This window comes from Nylanderia fulva, unplaced genomic scaffold, assembly GCF_048542155.1.
Source record: "Nylanderia fulva isolate GAGA-0341 unplaced genomic scaffold, ASM4854215v1 Scaffold12, whole genome shotgun sequence".
Lineage (NCBI taxonomy): Eukaryota > Metazoa > Arthropoda > Insecta > Hymenoptera > Formicidae > Nylanderia > Nylanderia fulva.
In genome coordinates, this window is record NW_028189409.1 from 297,501 (window position 1) to 316,061 (window position 18,561).

The 18,561-nt window shown below is 32.6% G+C and overlaps 1 protein-coding gene across 1 annotated transcript in view; it reads left to right on the forward strand.

The window, feature by feature from the left end:
* The window catches only part of LOC114933213 (uncharacterized), a 52,145-nt gene extending 35,062 nt beyond the window's left edge, over positions 1 to 17,083 (forward strand). The window contains exons 2-12 of the mRNA XM_029305690.2: positions 5,523 to 5,628; positions 6,287 to 6,512; positions 8,884 to 9,408; positions 9,516 to 10,431; positions 10,639 to 10,752; positions 10,838 to 11,233; positions 11,339 to 11,685; positions 11,827 to 12,342; positions 12,424 to 12,536; positions 12,612 to 12,819; positions 13,108 to 17,083. Coding sequence (XP_029161523.1) covers positions 5,538 to 5,628; positions 6,287 to 6,512; positions 8,884 to 9,408; positions 9,516 to 10,431; positions 10,639 to 10,752; positions 10,838 to 11,233; positions 11,339 to 11,685; positions 11,827 to 12,342; positions 12,424 to 12,536; positions 12,612 to 12,819; positions 13,108 to 13,672 — 4,017 coding nt within the window. The 5' untranslated portion in view covers positions 5,523 to 5,537 and the 3' untranslated portion in view covers positions 13,673 to 17,083. The remainder of the gene's footprint in view (positions 1 to 5,522; positions 5,629 to 6,286; positions 6,513 to 8,883; positions 9,409 to 9,515; positions 10,432 to 10,638; positions 10,753 to 10,837; positions 11,234 to 11,338; positions 11,686 to 11,826; positions 12,343 to 12,423; positions 12,537 to 12,611; positions 12,820 to 13,107) is intronic.
* Positions 17,084 to 18,561: the final 1,478 nt, after the last annotated feature.

Here is an 18,561-nt window from a genome sequence, read left to right on the forward strand (position 1 = left end):
TATTGTATGGAGTCTTCTAAAATCGCAAAGAAAATAAATTAAATGAAATTATTGTGGTGCTTTGTTATTTTTCTTATTATTATATTATTTTGCGATTAAGGCTTCTGGCTTCTCACCGACCATGTCAAAAATTGAGACGTCAGAGACGAGAAAACACGCTAAAAATTCTTAAATTTCGAGATAAAAAGATTTTTTTACGAAACAGCATTTTAGATGATTTTAGCACACTTTTAAAATACCTCGAAAACTATATATATTCGAACTATCCTTTTAACAGTTGTAAAATGACTGTAATATGAGACTTAGTCGTCTGCTCTGCACATGCGCAGTTATTTCGCATGACAAAGTCTGATATCATGATTATTTTATGGTTGTTGATTGACTGTCAAAAGAAAAGTATAGTTTTCGAGGTATTTTAAAAGTGTGCTAAATCCATCTGAAATAGTGTTTCATCGAAATATTTTTTTATTTAAAAATAGCATCTAAGAATTTTCAGCGTGCTTTCTCGCCTCTAACATCACAATGCAACATGGCCGCGGCGAGGATCCAGGAGCTTTAAAACGCATTTCTCTCTTATTTCTCATGTAGACAAAAGCTGAACTAAAATGAGATATTTGTTAAATTTATTTTGAAGACAGTTTTAGAAAACGGGTAAATCGTGGCATGAAATTTCTTTATTATGATAATATATTCGAAAAAAAGCTCAGAGGTACAACGTAATCGACATTAGATGGTGGAAGAACTATGAAACATGCGTAGTCGCAATTGAGCGGATTTATTGCGACAATTGCGTTAAGACAATATACACTGCGAAGACCTTGAAACTAAAACAACTAATATATTATACACTTGTAGTTCATATTAACGAAAGAATCTCAGGAGAAAGACGTCACATATAATTGAGATGTAGGACAATCTTACAAATTTCACATTTACATAATTGGAAAATTGATCTTAACTGAACGCCTCACGCTCTAATTCACGTATTTGTTCTTCGTGTGTATATTCAAAACAGATATATACATGCAATAGTCTTGTTCTGCTATGCGGAGAGATTTTTCGCTATATTTACCGCAAAATTCACTATGCAAATTTTATCATGTTTGATAATAAGTCGAAAATTACCATGCTGCATGTTAAAATTATCATGGACGATTAAACCAGATGGAAAGAGAAAACATTATACACCATTGTAAAATTTAAAATAAAATATTTTACATAAATTCATCACGTTTGGGCATTTATTCCATTTAAAACACTTAAAGAATCATAAACTTGTAACATAATTTTAAAATTATTGAAATTTCACTCTACATTTTAGTAAAATTAATCAAATATATTTTACATCTTATTTTGATAAATACCTATTAATCAGAGAAATGCTCATAAAATTCTTGGAAATACTATGTTATCTCATGATTATCATGATTTCCAGGATAAATTCTAAGAGAAAATTATCTCTATGTAGAATAAATATATATAATTATTTTTATGTAAAATTTCGCACATAGAGAGTAACATCGATAAATATAAATTATATGAAAAATTGTAAGACTTTAGTAAGTAAAAAAAGATACATATATATAAATATGAAAACATCTTGTATTTCGTTGAGATTTTTGCGTTTCTCATTCATAACAGTAGCAACAGTGCCGACATTATGTAAAGACTTTTTGTGTAAAAGATTCTGAATGGTAGTGACGAAACTCCAAGTGCAGCATCCTGAACAAAGTTCAGCCGATGTGTGTCTGATAATGTCTTATTCATGAGTGATAACGGGGGCCGTAGGTCGGATCCGTACTTCGACGCCTCTGCAGTGTATCTAAATTGCAATCATTTCGTCATTCCCCCCGGTCGTTTTGTCTTCGTCTTTGCGTCACTTCGTTGTCCACCTCGAGATGCCGAGGTGCGATATATTTTGCGTCGCTTTCTGCATAATTCTCAGCCGGTGCGACGCACAAACGGAGTTGAAATATCGTCGGCGAATCCGTTCGCGAAGAGCGAATTGTTCGCGCGATGTAAAATTTGCTCAATGCAAAGGAAGAAAAATATTTCACCTAGTTGTATTATAAATATATTTTTGTTTTATGAATTTATAAATGTATTGTGCGATAAAGAAAAAATATAAACTATATGAAATATGTAATGCGAAGACAAGAATAATTACTTTTGCTTTCTATGTCTCATAAAATAACTCATATACATATAATAAAATTGATTAACGCCTCGCTGTCGGTTTTTGTATCCAGTATTATTTAATTTCGCTTATGCATCCGATTAAATTGTAATTTTTTTCATATTTGTACATATTGATATTAATTTATTATTTTTAATTTATATTTTTGCAAATATTATATGAAATAATAACGCTTAATTTTAAAGCATACGAAACATAGTGCTTATTCACGCGCAGAAGTTCTGATCCGCACTTTGTGTCGTCTATCGATTTCGCAATAAAGAAGCACGTCGCCACGCTCAAATGGCGTGATAAAATTTGTCGTGTTCTGACGCAATGGCAGCTTTATACCCTCCAAAGATACGACCGAGTTTCAGACGTCGCGGCGACATCCGGGCGCCGACGAGTCTGGACTTTTCGAGCATATGTGGCCTCTATTCCTTTCCTCTCGATGCCTATTTCGCCTTTCAGAATATAATCCTTAAATATTGATCTAAATTATACGTGCGATGGTCCGCAACTTTGATCCATTTGTCGATTTGCAATGTATGAAATTTTGTTTATTGTCACTTGATAATTAGAAATAATTAGAAATAATTAAGCATATATAAGTATTCTTATAATTTTTATTTTTATGTTCATTTTTCATCAATTGTAATTACCAAAAAATATATTGTGTATATAAAAATCTAAATTTCTTTGTTATTTGTTATTATAACTTTGAAAGAATTAATAAACACACAAAATTTTAATTTAATATAAATAATGTTTTTAAAAATTAACTTTTGAGATTTAACTTCAGTTAATTTAATTTTAACTTAACTTTAACATGCATTATCATGCAACTTTTGACTTAACTATTAATTTTATAAGCAACTATAACTTTATTAACTTATCCTGATTCTATGTGAAATTGGATTTCGGTCAGATGGTTTTCTTATATGTTGTAGCTTATGATTTGAACAAAAAATAATAGCCTCGTTAAAAAGTTAAATAATGAATAGTTATTGAACTACACCCAATCAAACAACTCGAAATTTCGTGTTTTACTCACTGTAAATCAAGAATTGTTTATTATTTCTTTTTGAGCCTATTACATTTTTTGTTCAACAAGTCATAAGCTACAATATATAAAAAAAACCAGCAAATTTATCAAGATCTAATTTTATAAAATTAGTTTTTTAAACCTAAACTTTGTAACAAAATATTTCTAGCTAAACTTAATATACATATAACATTTTTTCCTGATCATATATCTTGATACATCTCGCGTTAGCTAGATTTTTTGATGTTCTTCCTAAAATCCTTCATAAAAATGAGTTTTCAGAGACAACTTTGTTACTATATGTACTTTTGGCTCTTATTGCCTGTTTGACACTCTCAATTTATATTTATATGTACTTTAATTGTAGAAAAGCATTTGTGATTCTATTTAACCTATAAAAAGAAAAGGGTGCAGAAAAATGATCGTTTTGTCGATAAAACAGAACAGCGTTAGGATCCCTTTAACTATAACGCTCATAGAAATCAGAAGTTTCTACGGCTCACTTTTCACACGCGCACCGTTACTATCACGCGTGACCGTAGATAAGGTGCTTTCTTGATCCCCGTGAGAAGATAAGATCGGTTGGCACCCTGCTGATACCCTGCTGAACACGTCCGGTACCTTCGTAACCCTATGCGACCCTATATCTCCCTACGTCACTTTGTCTTGATAACGGAGTGATATCACTCGTCGTGCGATCAGATGCGCATATGCAATAAGAGCGCAATAACGTATTGCGCAAAATAATTATTGGTTACGCTCGCAGTATAATTAGACCAAAGCTAGAGTGGGAAAGTATCTCTGAATCATACCGAATATCGAGAATTAAGGAAAAATAAATGTACAGAAGGATTAGTATGTATACGTATATATAATATACATATATATTGCACCCTGATGAATGAGACTTTGAATCTCACGGATATATACTTCCATGCGTATAATCTGGGTTTTTATCTCGACTCAAATTATAGGTCAGCGAATTCGCGAGGGCTATACAAGAGGAGAAAAGGGGACTCTCTTTTTTTCCTTCTCGCCCCAAACGCTTCGTGAAATATACCGCATTTTATGGCATGAACTTATTCACGTCACGATTATCTGAATGTCACGTGTGTGATCGGATCAATGTGTAATTGTGTGACACTCGCTACGCGGAATGTCACGCGTGAATGTTATTTATACATGCCGGTTGATTCAGCAAAACACGATATTATTTTGCAATTTGATATCCGCGATAATCTGAAAAATTTTATTTATCTGGTCACGCATATTTGCTGCCTTTGCAACAATATTTGTCATGGATTTCTGATATAAACACGTTTCAAGTAAAGTGACAAGAAAATTGTTGATGGTGAAGGAATATACATAATCGATTGAAAATATTTTATAAAGTTGTGTATACACACATATATACACATACACTTAGCTGCTGCGATAAACTATCTGTTAACGTACTTTGCTTGTTTCTTAAGACAAAATTCCTCAACGATAATCATGAACTTATCTTGTTTTAAAATAACATATATCACGAGATTATAGACGTATATATATTAAAAAAAAAAACATGTTTTGATGAGAGAGCAGGATTCGAGAATCTTGATTAATGCATTACCTATTTTCCATTTTTTTTCTTCTTCGTCTAACATTTAGTTTGAATGCTATCATCGCTGAAAAAATTGTTTACAGATCAATTTCGTGAATCGTAAATTAACCCATTTTCAGGGTTGGGTAATAACTAGTTCATTAATTAAAAGTTAAAAAAGTTAAAAAGTTAATAATTTTTAACTTAGCTTAGTTAATTCAAAATGTATTAATTTTAAAATTCAACTATAGTTATTTTTATCTTAAACTTATTAACTTTTTTTCACAAGTTAAATTTTTTTATCTTTGAATACCATTGTCTTTTTATAAATTATAAACGTATTATTTTTAAAGTAAAGTATTATTAATTTTTATGTTTATTTGTCATCAATTGTAATTACCAAAAAATATATTTCTATATAAAAATCAAAATTTCTTTGTTATTTGTTATTATAAATTTTAAAAGAATTAACAAACAAAATTTTAATTTCATATAAATGTTTTTAAATATTAACTTTTGATCTAACTTCAGTTATTAATTTAATTTCAACTTTAAGTGAGGTAATTTTTTATTCATGCATAACTTTTAACTGAACTAAATTAATTTTATAAACAACTAACTATAACTTAACTTAGTTGTAAAAAATCATTAACGTACCCAATTCTGCCCATTTCTAACGAGCAGTCTAAATAGTATACCGATTGTCTTGTCTGTTGCAGAATGAGAAGGTCACAATGCTGAGACCCGGATCCTTAGTAGGCCTGCTGGTCCTCGTGGCCATGCTGAAGATCGCAGGCTCGAATCGCTGTCTGACGACATTGGAAGGTAAACTGCCGGTTATTATTATCGTCGGCCTGATCGATGTGGTTCAATTACAGCACATTTGTCAGCTTTTCTAAGAAGATGCTGATATCATTGATTGGTCATCGGAAAAACGGCGTTGCGTGTAATAATCGTTAATTGACGCAGTGATGAGGCGTGGTCTGGATCATTAATTGAACCCAGTCCACATCCGACTCATCCATAGACGCTAAATCACACGTAGTTGTTGATGAATATAATTAGACATATATCGCGGCGCGTAATGAGGAGCTGAATTCGCATTCCGTGCGAGTTAATGTTAACCGCGCCGCATATAGCTTAGCCGCTTATTATCGAGCATTTAAATATAGTCATCGCGCAGATTGGCAACGGCCGGAAACATTCTTCTACCTGCCTCCTGTTTTTCTCAGATGTTTACATTGTTCAGATCGAGCGGTAGAACGACCTTGCATTTCTATATTTACGGCGATTCTCAACTCGCGTGTTTTTTTAATTATGTCAAATAATCATTTTTTGTCAATTATTTTTTAATCGTTCGGATCATAAAATCCTTTTCGCAAAGTCTCTAATTACCAATTGTTTTAATTTTAAATTAATTGATTAATCGAAAATTTAATTTAATAAAAAAAAGAAAAATTAAAAAATTTTTTACGATTTGCAGAAGTTAATCCAAAGAGGGTGATTCATCATGAAGGTCGCTTCTTGAACATTCAATTCGAAGTATCGAGAAGAGTCACCCAGAGGTTAACGTCAGAAATTATGAAAATCTTCTTGACCGAAGTAATGGGTTACAGTGATATTGGTATTATCGATAAGGATGACAAATTCAATGCATCGGAGGTCTTCGAGAGGCTATCCGAGAAGCCGACGTACAACGAACACAGAATGTAAGATACGCAAACGATCATATAATTAATGCTATTGTATATGCGATCCCGATTCTGACTTCTTTTTATAATTCCTCGAATTTTGTATTTTATTATCTATTTTTATTATTTCTTGTATTACAAACATATATGATTATAATATCTTTTTAGTTTTTTGATCATTTACTTTTCAATGAGTTCGTAAATAGCATAAAATAATAGAGTATCATAATAAATATTTAAATTTTTAACATATTTGCATAAGGTGGGTAGAATTTATAATTTTTATATGTATATTCAATTCATATATGTATATAGGAATATATCACCTAATATTATGTCGATATTTATGATGCTAAATTAACTAGATCGAGAACCTACTATCACGCCGACACTGCAAATATGCTTAGCAACTTGTGTGCTGAATGATCATATTTCATCTCAGCATCGCTTTCTCCGATAAATATTTAGGACGTATTTACCAATAGTTATATTAAGTTTCTCGCGCTTGTTATGTTTCTTGATCATCTAATAACATTTATTTTTCCAAACATCTTGAAATCAGAACAATGAATTCGTTTTGATGCAAAAGATATTTCGATAGTTGAGATGTATTCAATCATTGCAAGATATGACGATTGTTTATTAATAATTAATGTTTTTTTGATGCTATATACCTCGATGTTGTAACGTGACATTACAGGATGGTCCTCGTAATAATCGCCACGATTTTTAATCTGATAAAAAAAGTCATAAACAGAAATTTATTAATTTCTACGACAACAAATTGCAATAATAAAAATTAGCTAAACACTTTCTGTTTAATAAAAAAACAGGTTTACCTTGACTTTTTGCAATGGAACTATCGTGTTTGTTTAAATTTATTTTAATGTAGAGGACATAATATAATATCATTTTAAGTCATGTTGCAATTTATAAACCATTTTCAATTTTCTAAAGCGCAATTCTTTGCTATTGAGGCAGTTCGCTAGAAACGTAAATAGTAAACAGATTCAACGACTTGATCTTATGTTGCTCATAAGACGTAGTTTAGCTATTGACTAATATCTTATTAATTTATCATGTATCTGAGAATCTAATATAATGAATCGCTATGTATTATGAAAAAGATAGATATTATTAGTATTTGGCTAAATGATCAAAGCGATCAAAATAATCAAAATAATCCCAAGTAACAAACTGACGTTATTAGACGTCAAAATAGTGCCAGTTTGCTACTTGGGATTATTTAAAATGACGTACGCTTGCTACCTGGAATCAAATGATGAAAATAAATAAAATAATAAAAATTTATATATCTTTATATACGAAGACAATCCTATATACATATATTCCCAGCAAACACCGATATATAATTGTTACATTGCTATAATAAAACGGAATATAACAGGTAATATAACGTGTACGTTACATGTAACATCCATGTTAGTTGTAATTTCTTACTTATAGATGTAACATTTTAATATAACATATATTACATTGTAGTTATATTGTAATTATATATCAAATAGCACATTGATGTATTGATAAGTCAGTGCTATCTTGAGATATAATGACAATATAACTATAATGTAATATACGTAATTAAAAATGTTACATCTATGAGTGGGAAATTACAACTAACATATACGTTACATGTAACATGCTTAAGTATATAACATTTATATACTGTGTTTGCTGGGTTCAGTTATTAGTATTTGGTAGCTACAAGCAGATTAAAAAAGGTTTCAATAAGTTTCCAAATTATATGTCTTCTCTTTATTGCAATAAATCATTTATAATTATTAGTGATAAATTATATTAGTCATGATATATTTATATATATATAATTTCCTTTCTCTGTTTGTCTGACCGCGATTTACTTCCACACTTATGGACTGATTTTCGTGAAACCGATATCAAAATTTTCCTTATTTTCCGAGGAATTATTTTACATAGTTTTTTGTTTTGTTCCATTTTTTTAAATTTAATGTCAAAAAGCACCCAATTCTGTCTCTGGAATTAAATTAAAGAAGAAATGAGAAAAGAAACGAAAACAAATCCTTATAATATTCATCCCCATAACGTTAGAAACATTTGAGTACCAGTTTTACGAAAATCGACCCACAAATATAGAAGTTCGCGGCCAAACAGACAGAACACATAATTTTTTTTATTAATTCTTATAAATAAAAAAATCAGAATTGGAGAAGAATAAGAGACATAAATAAGAAATAAGGTTATATATAGGCTTTATTTTATATTCTTATACTTTAAATACCTAAATGTTGTCAGAACATTGAATCGAATAGTTAAGTAAACTCGTGCTATCTTTAAACTTAGCAGATATAGCGTGTTTAAATTATATAATTAACATTCCTTTTATGAAAAGTGTTCCAACGACGATGGTGAACATGGAAGTGTGGATTCCGCCGCAGCAGGACACGTCGCCGCTGTTGAGTAAATACAACGTGAAGGAATGTGGTTCGATTGCGCCACCGGGTTACTTCGGTTGGTTCGTTCCGGAAGCGTTAGCCCGACCCGACGAAAGCTGGTCGGTCTTCTCCAGATTAGAGACCGCCAGCAGATACGCCGTCGACGAGGCGTATTTATCGATTATTAAGAATTCTACAATAAATCCGGATACTAGAGATTACTACTGCCACGAAATCTTTTGCCAACATGGGATGTACGTCCCAGATCAATGCCAAAGTCAAGGACAGCAGAGGACGCCGAAATGCGCGATGCTTCTGGCCGAATATCCGGATGTCACGTTATTCGTAAAAGAACACATCGATCAGATGAAGCTCTACGTCACGGTGGCGTGGGTGGGTCCGAATCTTAGATACCTGACCAAGAACTTGACTAGGGAGTACATGCAATTCGGGTGGAACTCATCGGCTTCTATTGAGAATAGGTACGACTGATTTTGATGAATATATCATTTTGTCGAAACAGAGTCGATGTAGGCAATTAATGAATATGAAACGAAATGTTGTAAGTTTTAATAAAAATTTCTTTTAGATCGTTGGTGATTTTACATTATTCGCCCAGCAGCGTGATCCCGAATGAGAGGGAATTTACAATGATCAATTTTCCACGTTGCGGAGGAGGACAAAAGGGTTCGATTGGCTGCGCCTACGAATCGAACAGACTAACGAAGCTAGTGTGGGATAGATTGGAATTGATCGCGAAGATCGCTTTCGAGACGATTAGTCGCGCGAAGTTCAGTCGAGAGATGTACGAGAATCTGATCTTGCGACGTACACGGATAGCGAGTAACGTCTCGGACGAACAGATCGCTTGCGACTGGTTGAGAGAGAATCTGAATTATACCCTAACGGAATGGAAGCCCAATAGCGACAATAAGAACACTTTATATGTCGGTGGAATATTTCCTATAGGTGGCAACTCATACATGGCCAAATCGATCGTGATCGCCGCTAAGATGGCAAAAGAAGTTATCAACCTTAATAACACTCTGCTGAGGGATTACAATCTGACTTTATTGGCCAACGATGGCCAATGTAAGTCGGATATGGTAATGAAGTCCTTTATCGATTATATCGTACACAATCATTATAAGAGGCTGGTCGGCGTATTAGGACCGGCTTGCTCGGAAACCGTGGAGCCATTGGTCGGAGTGTCAAAGCATTACAAAACGGTGATTATCAGCTATAGCGCCGAAGGATCCAGTTTCGACGATCGCAACAAATATCCGTACTTCTTCAGGACTATCGGTGAAAATAGGCAATACAAATACGTCTACCTGCAGCTTTTGCAGAGTCTAGGTTGGCATCGAGTGGCCTCATTGACGGAGGATGGACAAAAGTACACCGAGTATATATCGTATATGCAGGACATGCTCAGAGATAACGGCATCGTCTTTGTGGCGAATGTCAAGTTTCCAAGAGAACGAGAAGCCGACGTGATGACGAATGTATGTTTAATTTATAAGAATAATTATACGAATATAATATAATATAAAGATTCATAGAGAAAAAAACATTTAAATAAATATATAGATAAAAATAACACAATATTTGTATAAATAGAAATTGCGAAATTCTAATGTTTTTAATAACATTTATGCGAATTAAGGATCCTCATGAACTGTAATAGATAATTTTTAATATAAATTTTTCAGTATTTACAAGATTTGAAAGAAAAGCGAGCAAGAATCATTATCGCAGATGTGTATGATGAGGTAGCTCGTCAGGTCATGTGCCAAGCATATAAATTGGAGATGACAGCTATTCAGGTAACAAATATGCATCATTTATTATTTACAAATAGTTTGTAAAAACTAAAGATCATTTCTAACGATTTAATTTTTTTTATCAAAGGGCTACGTCTGGTTTCTTCCGCTTTGGCTTCAGCAACAATGGTATGACACCGATTATTACAATCAAGAGGGCGAAAAAGTACCTTGTACCACGAACGAGATGATGAAGGCCATAAATGGACATCTTGGTCTGTCACACGCGTACTTTGCTCGCGATGACGACATAATGCAGGAGGGAATCACAGTGCGCGAGTGGCGCGACCGTTATGAGGATATTTGTCGAAAGCAGAATCATCAACCTTCTAATTATGCCGGCTACGCCTACGATGCTATGTGGACTTACGCTTACGCTACGGATCGCCTTATCCGTGAGAATGAGAGTTACGTCTTCGATCTTCACAGCAATCACTCGGTCAATCGTCTCACGACCATCATCGGCGAGACCGATTTTAACGGGGTTGGTAGAACAAATTTATCAATTAACTTATTATTCCATAACGACCTAAAATTAAATATTTCTTTAGTTTTTTTATTTATAGTTCTGTATCTTTATTTTTTTTAGGTATCGGGAAGAATACAATTTCTAGGAGGACCATCGAGATACTCAGTTATTAATATCGTACAGTTTATCGATAATGAGACGCACATTGTTGGTAATTTTTATCCGAATGCCTCGGAAGCCAGGCACGAAGTAATCGGCGGTACGTTGGATTTAAATACATCGGCTTTTGTTTGGCTGTCGGAAACGATGCCCGACGATGGTTCAGAGCCTCCGCCGAGATGTGTTTTGGCAGGATTGGCAGAGCTGCTGGATGTATCTTGCGAAGTAGCGATAGTGGTCGCTAATATTATCGGCTTCAGCTTGCTGGGAGCAATTCTAATCATTGGTTTTGTCATGATTAAACGAAAGTATGTTTATTTTAATCGTTATTCTATATATATATTATATATATATATATATATATATATAAAATAATATAATTTAATATTCTTCAAGGAATTATATTTCTGCATTTTTGTTAAATGATAGTGTTCTACTATTTCTTATAGATATGACGAAAAAGTACGACAACACGAAAAGTATATGAAGTCCTTGGGTATCGATCTGTCACAAACAGATACTTCTAGTTTGGATGTATGGGAAATCCCTCGAGATAGAGTTGTGATTAATCGAAAACTTGGAGAGGGAGCTTTCGGTACCGTTTATGGTGGCGAAGCCTTCTTCCCTGACAAGGGCTGGCTAGCTGTTGCTGTAAAGACTTTAAAAGTCGGCAGTTCGACCGACGAGAAACTTGACTTTTTGAGTGAGGTCGAGGTCATGAAGAGATTCGAGCATAAGAACATAATCAAATTATTAGGTGTGTGCATAAAGTGCGAACCCGTGTTAACTGTGATGGAATTTATGCTCTACGGCGACTTGAAGACCTATCTGTTGGCCAGAAGACATTTGGTTAACGATGGGAGTTATGAAGATTCTGACGAGATCTCGAATAAAAAATTAACCGCTATGGCCTTAGATGTCGCTAGAGCGCTCAGTTATTTAGCACAATTAAAATATGTTCACCGGTAAGATAAAAGATTTTTAAATTTACTAGTCGCAACGCTAATATTAACGATGCCATATTTTTAAATTTATTTTTCTCTCAGAGATGTCGCGTCTCGTAATTGTCTAGTGAACGCTCAGCGGGTGGTGAAACTCGGAGACTTCGGTATGACGAGGCCAATGTATGAGAACGACTATTACAAATTTAATCGGAAGGGTAAGTGACATTTTCTTTTTTTACAGCACTATGATTCTATCATAGAATGTATTGGTAAATTTTTATTTTGCTCAGGCATGCTACCAGTAAGATGGATGTCACCAGAGTCGCTGGCACTAGGTATCTTCACGCCAGCATCCGATGTCTGGTCTTACGGCGTATTGCTCTATGAAATTGTTACATTCGGCAGTTTCCCTTTTCAAGGGATGAGCAACAACGAAGTACTCTCACATGTGAAGGCTGGGAACTGTCTTACCGTGCCGAAGAAAGTGAGACTGCAGCTGTAAGTGATTGTCCCGATGTAGTTTGAATCCTTCGTGATTGTCTGTTTTATCAACCAATTATTATTTTCGTACTTCTAGTCTTTTGTTACATTAATTTGACAGAATTAAAAATGCTTCTCTACGATTGCATACATTAAAGAACTCTGGAAAATTCGATTTTATATGAAAAATAAAAAATAAAAAATAATTACAAAATTACATTTTTTTCTTATCTTATTCTATCTATTATTCGCTGAGAAATCCCCATAACAATTTTTTTGTTACATTCTCTATTTTTATATTTACAGTGAGAGTTTAATGTATTCCTGTTGGCACGTGGACCATATGAAGAGACCATCGGCACCGGAGATTGTTGACTTTCTGGCGACAAATCCTCGCATCATCGCACCGTGCCTGGATGTACCTTTGTCGAGTGTTCAACTGGAGCACACCGCGCAACTTGACATACAGTTATCGGAGAACAATCGAAAGTTCTCAATTTCGTGGCCATCGCAGCGTTCAATCGCGCAAACTCAAGAATCCAAATCCCCGAACTCACCAACGCCGCTTCTATTAGACTTGAATAGTGGCCAGGATGATGATCAGACTTTGGACTCTTTGCTGATTGGCATATCCGAACAAGACAGTTCTAGCCCTTTGTTGGATTCTACGAGAGCCTCGATTTTGAAGCAAATGTGGCTCCAAGAGAATCCCAACGACAGCGAGGCTCACAGATATGTCAATCTTCAACCAGGTATGCTAAAATTAACTTGCGAACCAGGTAGAAACGGTAGCACTGGGAACATACAGATGAACGAAAGAACATCTATGTTGTCCGAGAAGAAAAGCACCGATAACGTATCAGTGCTCTGACATAAATGAGATGATTTTGTGAAAAACATTGAGAACTAGTCAGAGATGCCTCGAAGCATACGGTGTTCTACTAATAAGAAATAACAAGTACAAACTCAATATCAGAATCAAGAGTATGTGATGAATGTCCTGGAAAGCAAGGAATTAACACGAATGATTTCAAGGTATTTGTATTTATCGGCGAATGTAATTGCCCAGGTCATACCAAAGGATTTTTTTAAGCCCGGAGATCGGCTCTCTGGTACGGCATTTTAATTAACCAGTTAAATATTCTTTAAATTTTTTAACGCTGGAGAAATTATGTTGATTTAAATGGTTATAATAGCAATGAAACGTTTGACTCTCATCAAAAGAATTCCTAGTGCGTTTGGGGATACGTTAATCTCGAAATGTGCATACTCTCGTATAGCAAAATCCTGTCTTGAATCAATCAAAACTCATTGGACGACGAGGCCAAATTGAAATACCAATGGTCGATAAATTTCTTTGAAGATAAGATTTTTTTAACATATGTGTCTTTTTATGACATTTTAAATAGCACATCTAAATTATTGTTCAATGTATATATATATATATATATATATATATATATATATATATATATATATGAGAATAATATGAAACATATATAATAATCGAGACAGCTAGCTATCGACGGTGAAACTAATTGACCGGATTCAGTTTTGAGACTGACCTTTATTGCGAAATTTAATTGTATCATTTGATCGGTTGGTAGATGACCGATACTATTCATCATTGCAGACAAATAACTAAAAGGTAAAAAAAGTAAAGAATGACTTCTCGTAGAAATATGTGTTTAGCGAAACCTAAGAGACGATCGACATCAATGTATCCATCATCCAGCAGTTATGTCGCCTTCTGCTCAATGCATCTTTAAGACTGATTCTCCGAGATGCAAGGGACGCATCGTATCGTTCTTTATCCTTTGTTTTTTATTTTTTGTCGAGTAATATAGTTTGTTGGAGAAGAAGCTAGCGCATTTGACTATATAAATGAGATCCGGTATATTTGCGACATTTGCGTAACCATGACATTTTTTTCTCGCTTGTTACACCCCAGATAGCCAAATGCAGTGAGTTTGCTGTCATGTTGCTAGCAATCGTTAGCAATTAATTTTAACAAACTTAAAACAAGGTGAGACAGCATTATGTCTGTCGGGTTGAATTCACTTGAATTTTAATTTCAATAACGGCAAATTGATTGCAACGTGTCAACATCAATTTCATATTGTCAACATTTTATTAGCAACAAGCTACAATTAAGAAATTTCACAGCTTGAAGATATACAAATGGAAATTATTATATATGTATTGTTGCCGTCATGTTTTTATTATGATGCTCAAGCTAGAATGATGAATGATTTTTATTGCTGTCATATTACTGACATGTTGCAGACAACATAACGTATTAGTATTGCAAACTGTTTGCTTTTAAAATTTTGTAATTTGCATTTAAGCAGTCATGTAGCTGCATGCGTAACGTGTTTTACTTCGATGTCAGCAAATGTAGAGCAAATATGTAACAACATATGCATTAGTTTGCTCAATATGCTACATCACGCTTGGCTATCTGGGACTTAACAGATCAGTGAACAATTCTTCCCTGCTTTTTAATATCTCCTTCGCGAATGCGATTATACGTTTGTCGATCACATGTCACCACTGCGTTCTCGCCAACACATCACATAGGTTAATTAATGTTGTAAGATTAATTACCGGCTGGCTGCGTACTCGATCGTCAGGTGTAATTATTTATTAATGTATATATATGTATAACGAGTGGATTTTTTGCGAAAGATTTTTATATTGAATTTGTTTCTCGTTAAGGGTCTACTTGATAGCATTCTTGTATAAAGTATAGTATCGTTAGATGATAGATATAGCACACGTCATATTTTGTATAAATAAATTCGCATAATATTTAACCCTTTTCCGGCATCATAGTCGACAGTTCCTTGAGAATTGCTTCTTTTATGTTCCTGCATTTTCGAATGAATGATAGATAGAACTGTACGTAAAATATATGAGCCCCTTGTTTTTAAAGTGACGATTAAAGAATTTTTCGAATCTATTCACACCGCTTTCGAAATAAGTGACTTGTATGTAAAATAGAACGTGCCATTCGTTAAGTCGCAAATGCAAAGAATCATGCAACCGCAGTTACTATACTTGAGTATAATTTAAAGAATTGTTATCATAGGATTATAAAATATATGCTGGAAAGGGTTAAATCTCAGCATCTGCTGTTCATTATGACTGAATATAGCTGTAATTAAGAATTCACTGAAAATGTTTGCGTAGAGCATCAAAGACTCCGATAGAAAAAGTATTTTTAATTCTCGATTCCAATTCATAACTGCACATTCGGCGACGTTGTAAATTGTAAGAAACGTGCGTGTCTTCAATTATACTATTACATATTGTATGCGCAATATTATACTACGTTCTTTGCATCATGAAAGGCAGTATAGATGATATTTATTTATATAAGCATCACTATCTGACAATCTTTCTAAGACTTATTTCATTATAGTTATAATTTTTTAATACGTAAATATTTGAAAAAGCTCAAAGAAAAAGATAGATACATAAAAACCTATGTAGAGATAAAAATAAAGATATAAATTTATATATATTATATATAAAATATATATAATATATAAAATATTCATAAAAATAAAGCAAGGAAATAATATTTATTTTTATTTAAATTTTTTATACTTAAAAAAAAAGAACAGCTACTTTTTTTCAAATATAAATCGTTCGAGTTTCATAACAAGATTTATGTACTATATACATGTAGATAAAGAAATATATTAGATATATTATATTATACGCCAGTATCGCGCGCACATACATCACAATGATTAGAAAATTAGTTTTTATTATTGCGTGTAGAGATAAACTTTTTTACTATTTGTCTGATCGAGGAATAATACCTGCGAATGCGTCACGATCGGATATATTCCTTTGACAGATATAGACTGTAGGATCTTGTAAAAAGAATTTTTACATATATTTGTACATACTGCGGCATATACTAAGTAAGTTCTTCCTACATGTATATATATATATATATATATATATATACATGTAGGAAAAATCGCCGAGATTATTTTAATAAAGTTAACTATATATATATATATAGTTAACTTTATTAAAATAATCTCGGCGATTTTTTGCCAGATATATATATATATATATACGGCGATTACTCCTAGAGTACATATATAGAAGAATGATTGATTTTACTCGCTATCTATTATATTAGTGTTATTTATTGTCAAATTATACATATATTGTAATTGAGCCCATGGCGAATGATTTTCGCAGAGAATGTTCCTTGAGCGCATACTTATTGTGCCTTTTGGAATTAAATTATATTAAATTATGTTTCCTTGTTTTTTTATTACACACATCCTTATTGTATCTTTGCGTATATATATATCACTTCACTACAATACTTAACATCTTCTTTCATAATTATGCTAATCTTATTTCAAATATTGAGTTTGAAAGAGATGTCCATATATCTCGGATGTGATAAATCGTACAGTACAGGATATTGTCGCACTAATTCAATTAATTGTTTATCATTCATGTTTATAAGCCTAAAAAATATCTATATGAATATAACAAAAACTTATACAGAAGCCTTTATGTCAAGCAAATCACATTTTTTAAGTTAAGTCGCGGATTTCCGATGATGCAAATAAAATATATTAATCGGATAATTTTATCATAAAATTATGCAATGAACACTTTATTTGCTTTTAAATGCACGGCCTGAAAAGTTATTAGTCCTGTATAAAATAATCAACAAGCAACAAGTACTGTAACGTGTCCGTGAAAAAGCAAAAATATCGTTGGCAATGAAAACCCAATGTCACTGTACGGACACAGAATTGAGACTGAACGATCCGAATACGGTACTGTGCCGAATATGTGTGAACACATCGAAAAATAAAGGAACGATATTTATTTTCACTGATACTACGGAAAATCACGGAATTGAATGAATACGGCTTTGATACGTCACAAATATGTGTAAATAGATTTTTATTCTAATTGTTTATCATAAATTATTGAAACGTAATAATATAATTTTATTAATATTATACGCTATAATTTTATAATTAAGAAAGAAATATATTCAAGAGAAATTTTAAAAATTTATAAAGAATAAATTAAATAAATAAATAAATAAATAAATGAATATATATATATATATATATATATATGTATATGTATATGTATATATATATTCTACGAAACGAACATATATGTACATATAACTGTTACTTATATTGCTCCTTTTGCATGGCAACGCAAGCATCTTCTATGACATGTGGGATAGCTTTATTCAGGCTAGCTTAAAAATCAAGCGGAACAGTACAATACATGTATAATTTGGCTATCAAATATAACGTTAAAAGCAAAACTTTTTGGCTAAATTATATTATTAATAAAATCATATTAAATTAAAGGAAAAAACAATAATGCATCCATTTATTTTTTAATATTAAATAGTTTTCAAAATACAAATGATATATACCTATAAAATATATCACAATGATAAGTCTTGTACAATTCATTCATTTACTAAAGTAAAAATCGAAATAACAAGAGTCCAAATTAAAATTTATCGTTGTTGCGATCTTTACAGGTAATAATTATATGTTTAAAAACTAGCTTACAATTAATATTAACTTACAATCAAATACACATGTTTCATCCGATAATTTCTTGCTCGACTTTTGATGCTCTAAATAAGTCGAATTGAGAATGCGTAATATATATAAATATATAAAATGATCGAATTGCAGCTGTATGATACATTAATTATCTAATAAGTAATTAATTTACTGA